At 34.7% G+C, this 6968-nt stretch overlaps 1 protein-coding gene across 1 annotated transcript in view; it reads left to right on the top strand.

Moving 5' to 3' along the window:
- Window positions 1-356: 356 nt before the first annotated feature.
- Window positions 357-6968, top strand: part of LOC110314887 (vomeronasal type-2 receptor 116-like) — a gene marked incomplete at its 5' end in the record, with an annotated part of 15453 nt that continues 8841 nt past the window's right edge. The window contains 2 exons of the mRNA XM_021189086.1: window positions 357-572; window positions 2882-3005. Coding sequence (XP_021044745.1) covers window positions 357-572; window positions 2882-3005 — 340 coding nt within the window. The remainder of the gene's footprint in view (window positions 573-2881; window positions 3006-6968) is intronic.

The raw sequence follows: 6968 nt of genomic DNA, 5'->3' as shown, positions 1-6968 counted from the left end.
AAAGAAAATAATAATAATAAAAAAAAACATAAAAGGAAAAAAAAAGAAATGATGCCTTTTATTTAATTTCTTGACATAAGTATCCTCATTTTGGACACTACCTCTGAACATATTCTAAAAGCAAATGAGTCTTGCTAGGATTCAAAAAAGTTTATCTTTTCATGGATCAGTTGTCATTGATTGCTTACTTGAATTTGGTTCTGAGTTTTCACTTGAAGATCAATAATAATGGTATTCTGAACAGTCAGGTTTTCACAAAGTCATCACTAATGGAATCTTCATTAATGTTAATGTTCACAACATAATTTATTCTACCCTTATGCACAATGAAATATAAAATTATGTTTCTCTTTAAGCTTAACACTTTCCTGAAGGATATTGAAGTGAAAGACAAAAGGAGTTTAGATTGGAGACAAACAATAGATACAGAGTATGACATTCTTAACATTTGGAATTTACCAAAGGGCCTTGGATTGAAAGTGAAAATAGGATCCTTTTCTGCAAATGCTCCCCAGGGTCAACAGTTGTCTCTATCTGAACAGATGATACAATGGCCAGCAATATTTTCAGAGGTGGGTTATGTATTATCTAAATTCTTTGTGCTTATATTATTAAAACAATTATATTCTCTGATATAATGATGATTGACTCAAGTTCCATTACACTTGGAGTATCAGTATAAAATAGTTTAAAGTAATTCTAGTATACTGGTTTTTAATTTTCCTTGATTAAGATCAATGGAAGAATACAATGTTCAATAAATCCCCCATTGCTCACTGATATGAGGATTGGATTTCCTCTATTTGTCACAAATGAGGGATTGGACATGTGGTAAGAGAAAATTTTTATCTCCAAATGACTTATGTGTTAATGTACTGGAGGAAAATCTCTTTTGGGTATTAATATCATAAAATAATTTTAAATTTATTGTTTATTGTTCATTCAAATACTGTGACCAAAAATGACTTTTATATGACAGACTATGTTTGTTTTATGGTTCTAGAAGTATCAGAGTCTACAAAGGATAGAATAATAAGAACAAATGGTTATAATGGAGAGAGACTTAGGAAAGGGAAAGAGAATAATTCTATCCCCAAGTATTAACAGTAAAAAAAAATTAGTATCCTAGAATTAAGGAAACATTTTCATTTTTCTATTCCTAACTACTGTCCTAATTTCATCACCAAGTCAGAATCCCCTAAATATTTAATAACTTTCTATATAAAGTCACCAAATAGCAAATAAGCATTAAAATGAGTTGCCCTATATGGAATATATTTTTTAAAATATCATATACTATATCCATTATCAATCCTTAATTGTCATTTGATTCTCCAAACGTGTTATTTGATCAAATATTTAGTAATAATAATTTTAAAGACCTTACAGACTAATGTGAGAGTGCAGGGCATTATATTAGAATATACATGGTTTTCATATGAAAGAACATACAAATGATAAATCATCCTCTGAATGCAGGAAGCAATGAATACGGCAGTTCTCTTTTATATTCTCTGCAATTGTGACATACTTGCAATAAGTAGTGACAATTAAATTTTAATTAGGCCTTTTCATCTTAGCTAATTATATCTACATATTTCTTCCTACAAATATATGTTTATTTGCTTCCATAATAACTTTAAATCCTCTCAAATAAGGAGTCAACATTCACAATAATGGTGCAAGTTGAGATGCTCAACACAGGTGTCAGAAATTACAAAGCTATTATTAGGCTAGATGGACCCCATGGACTCCAATATCATGCTCCTAGTCACTAATGTTTCACAAATATGTCCATAATTCATTAAGATGCCAAATTTTTTAACACTGTGATAATTGTCAGACCAAAATTTAAACACTCTTGCCTTCTCGAGAGCATTATCTTTACATCTTTTAATTCCTTTTTAAAATTTTTATTGGTTATTTTATATATTTAAATTTCAAATGTTATTGCCAGTCACTGTTTCTCATCTGTAAATCCCCTTTCCAATCCCCCATACCCAGATTCCATGAGGGTGTTCCTCCTACCCCCATACTCCTGCTTCATCACCCTAGCTGCCATTCTGCTCAGAAGGCTGGGTATGAAGCCTTCACAGGACCAAGGCGCTCTCCTCCCACTGATAACAGATATGGTCATATTCTCCTTCATATATTGCTGAAGCCATGGATACCTCCATGTGTATTCTTTGGTTGGTGGATTAGTATCTGAGAGCTTTTGGTATTCTATATCATTGCTATTGTTTTACCTATGGAGTTGCAAAACCTTTCAGCTCCTTCAGTACTTAACTACCCAATTGGGGTCCCTATACTCAGTCAGATGGTTAACTGCAATCATCCTCATCTGAATTGGTAAGCCACTGGCAGAGCCTCTCAGGAGACAGCTATATCTGACTCTGTCTGCAAGCGTTTCTTGGAATAAGCAATAGTGTCTTCTTTGGTGATTGTAATTGGGATGTATCACAGGGTGGGGCAGTCTCTATATGACCTTTCTGTCAGTCTCTGTTCAATTTTTTGACCTTGTATTTTCTTTAGATAGGAGCAAATTTCAGTTACTATTTTTGAGATGGTTTGGTTCTCCCATCCTTCAACCAAAGGCCTTGCCTAACCTATGGGTATGGCCTCTAAAGATCCTCTCTGTGATTTGTGGGGTACATCAACTAATGCCATCCCCCAGTGGATCCTGAGAGTCTCTTGCTTTCCAAGCATCTGGGAATTTCTGTTAGCTACCCCAACTCCCCATCCCTTATTACTATAAATACTCTTTTAATTGAGTCTAATTATTAATAAAAATATTTGCCCTTCTGTGTATGACCTTCAAAAAATATCTTTTCATTTTTTTATAAAACCCTAAGTATTAAATAACATTATTCATTCTTCTCAGATCCCTCAGTCTGTGTGCAGTGAGAGTTGTGGGCCTGGATTCAGGAAAGTAACCCTGGAGGGCAAGGCCATCTGCTGTTACAAGTGCACTCCTTGTGCAGACAATGAGATTTCTAATGAGACAGGTAAATGCAGATTTTATGGAAAACTCCTATTTTTCAACTGTATTCTACAATGTGCTAGCAATTAAAAAAGATCTATATAGAAGTCAGGTGTGAGATATTTTTATTATGTTTTTATGGGTATGTCAATGTCGTATTCATCACCATCACCTTGAAATAGGTCAAAACAGCCATTTCATATTGTTCTTGATTTATATCTTTAATCCAGTCTCAATACTGATATTGGAAGATAAAGTACTTTTCAATGTTTTTCAATTTACTCTTCTATTTAACACATTTTAATTAAGTATCACAGATTTTTTAAAAATGTATTTCAATGATTTTTAAGAACCATATAGTGCTCAGATCTGTTGTATCTTCAAAGAAATAATTAAGAACTCATTCCCCAACCCCCCTTTTTTTTCGGTTTTTTGAGAGAGGGTTTTTCTGTATAGCCCTGGCTGTCCAGGGAACACAATTTGTAGATCAGGCAGGCCTCGAACTCAGAACTCTGTCTGCCTATGCCTCCGGAGTGCTGGGATTAAAGGTGTGTGCCACCACACCCGGCTTCGTTTCTCATTTTTATTTGTTTGATAATTTCATACAATGTGTTCTCATCACACTCATCACTCACACTCTTCCCAGATTTCTTTCCCCCTTCCCTCATTCACAAAATTTTTAATTAAACTACGTAATACAGTTCATGATACTAAAGTATACTTACATGTGTGCATGTCTCTTAATGGTTATTAACCAACCGTGTTATGCACACTGAAATATAAAGCTGATTATGTTCCCTGTAGCTATCCATTGTTAATATCTCACTTTCTGTAGATGGAGGATTCTTAATGACTACCTCCAATATCTACCCTGAAATTTGCCTAGGTAAAGGCAGCATGCATCTGAAACATTTTCTTGCGTGTTATGACTTTATGGGACCAATTTCTCTGTTATTAAAAAAAATAGAATTATTTTGTGTACAATGAAGGTTTTGGTAACTTTCTGGCTTCTCTTGGATTACAATTTTACAGAACTTTTTATGTTGTTACTAGACCAATTAGAAAAGAGTTGGAATTTTGTTCTTTTCAGGGAAGATGCACATATAGGGACTGGCTTTAAGTTAAAGTCCATGTGACATCTCGACTCTCTTTTATTTATTTATTTTCCTGCTGCTACCTTCGAATCAAATTTATCCCTGGCTGCTTTTATGCTTCCTCCTATTATGTAAATGAACAAATACTCTAAATATATAAGCACACACCACATTTAATGAATTCATTTACTTATTTACAATCTAATCAGTGTTCCCACTCTGTGGCAACCCTCCCACAGTTCATTAATTCATTCCTTCACCACTATCTTGGTCATTTTGCTTTCTAAACTTCTGAAACTCTGTGAGATATATCGTAGGTGTTCTGTGCTTTTGGGGTGTAATATCAACTTATTAGTGAGAACATATGATGTATGTATGTCTTCTTGGGTCTAGGTTACCACACTCAGGATGATATTTTATAGTTTTATCCATTATCCTTCAAGTCTCATTATGCCCTTGATCTTGATAACTGAGTAATATTCCATTGTTTAAATGTTCCACATGTTCTGCATCCTTTCTTCTGTTATAGGATATGAGTTGCTTCCAGCTTTTGGGCTCTTACAAATAAGACCACTATAAACATGGATGACCATGTATCCCTTGATATATTTGGCCATTTGGGGGGTACATAACCAAAATGGTATAGCTGGGTAGGTCTATTTTCAATTTTCTGAGGAACTACCAGATTTATTTCAAGAGTGGTTGTACCAGTTTGAAATGACAAAATTATGGGATGGATCCCCAGTTGGGGCACTCTAAGAATGGTGATTCCTTTAGTCTCTGCTCTGAACTTTATCCCTGTAACACCTTCCATGGATATTTTGTTCCGTCTTCTAAGAAGGATTGAATGATCCACCCATAGGTCTTCCTTCTTCTTTAGTTTCATGTGTTTTGCAAATTTTTTTTTGGTATTCTGAATTTCTGGCCTAATATCCTTTTATCAATGAGTGAATATCATGTGTGTTCTTTTGTGACTTGGTTATCTCACTTAGGACTATATCCTCCAGATAATTCCTTTTGTCTAAGAGTTCTATAAATTCATGGGTTTTAATAGCTACATAGTATTCTATTGTGTAAATGTATCCATTCCTCTGCTGAGGGACATCTCTGTTCTTTCCAGCTTCTGGCTACTATAAATAAGGCTACATGAACATAGTAGAATATGTGTCCTTACTAAAAGTTGCAGCATCTTCTGCATATATGCCCAGGAGTGGTATTGCTGGATCTTCCTATAGTACTATGTCCAGATTTCTGTGGAAGAGCCAAACTTATTTCCAGCGTGGCTATATGAGCTTAGATTCCCACTAGCAATGAAGGTGTGTTCCACTTTCTCCACATCCTTGCCACCCTCTGCTGTCACCTGAGTTTTTGACCTTAGCCATTCTGACTGGTGTGATTTGGAATTTCAGGGGTTTTGTTTGTTTGTTTGTTTTTGATTTACATTTCCCTGATTATTAAGGATGCTGAACATTTTTTGGTGTTTCCTGGGCATTCAGTATTCCTCAGTTGAGAATTCTTTGTTTAGCTCTGTACCCCATTTTTTAATAGGGTTATTTGTTTTTCTAGAGTCGAAATTCATGAGTTATATATACATACACACACACACACACACACACACACACACACACACACACACACACACACACACACACACATATATATGTGTGTGTGTGTGTGTGTGTGTCATTTTGTCTTATCGACACTGTCTTTTGCCTTACAGAATCTTTGCAATTTTATGAAGTTTCATCTGTAGTTCCTTGATCTTACAGTACAAGCCTGTGGTGTTCTGTTCAGGAATTTTACCCTTGCCACATCTTTGAATCTCTTCCCCACTTTCTCTTCTATATGTTTCAGTATCCATGGTTTTATGTGGAGTACATTGATCCACTTAGACTTGAGCTCTGTACAAGGAGATAAGAGTGGATCAATTCTCCTTCCTCATGCTAACTACCAGTTGAGCCAGTACCATTTGTTGAAAATACTGTTTTACCTCCTTTGGAAATACTGGATGGTTTTACCTCCTTTGTCAAAGATCAAGTGACCATAGGTGTGTGGATTCATTTCTGTGTCTTCAATTCTATTCCATTAATCTACATGCCTGTCACTGTACCAATACCATGAATTTTGTGTTGCAATTGTTCTGTAGTTCAGGTTAAGGTCAGGAATGTTGATTATACCAGAGTTCTTATATTGTTGGGAATAGTTTTTGCTATCCTAGGATTTTTTTATTACAGAAGAATTTGCAATTTGCCCTTTCTAACTGTGAAGAATTGAGTTGGAATTTTGAGGGTGATTTCATTGAATCTTTAGATTGCTTTTGGAAGGATATCCATATTTACTATATTAATCCTGCCAATCCATGAGCATGGGAGATCTTATCACCTTCTGCACTCTTCTTTGATTTCTTTCTTCAGAGACTTGAAGTCCTTATCATACAAATCTTTCACTTCCTTAGTTAGAGTCACAGCAAGATATTTTATATTGTTTGTGATTATTATAAAGGTTGTTGTTTCTCTAATTTCTTTTTCAGCCTTTTAATCCTTTGTGTAGAGAAAGGTCACTGATTTTTTTTTCAGTTAATTTTGTATTAAGCTACTTCACAGAAGTTGTTTATCAGCTTTAGGAGTTCTCTGGTGGAATTTTTGGTGTCTCTAATATATATACTATCATATCATCTGCAAAGAGTGATACTTCTTCCTTTCCAATTTGTATCCCTTTGGCTTTTTTTTTTTTTTTTTTTTTTTTTTTTTTGGTTTTTCGAGACAGGGTTTCTCTGTATAGCCCTGGCTGTCCTGTTTTTCATTCCATCTTTTCTACAGGACTGTAACATCACTTAAGGAAGGGCAGAAAGCCCATTTTCCTTCATCAATTTGTTTCCTTTTTTTTTTTTTTAA

The sequence above is a fragment of the Mus pahari genome, unplaced genomic scaffold, assembly GCF_900095145.1.
Source record: "Mus pahari unplaced genomic scaffold, PAHARI_EIJ_v1.1 scaffold_12099_1, whole genome shotgun sequence".
Taxonomy (NCBI): domain Eukaryota; kingdom Metazoa; phylum Chordata; class Mammalia; order Rodentia; family Muridae; genus Mus; species Mus pahari.
Note: the sequence above shows the minus strand (reverse complement) of the source record. Positions and strands in the feature narration are given on the sequence as shown.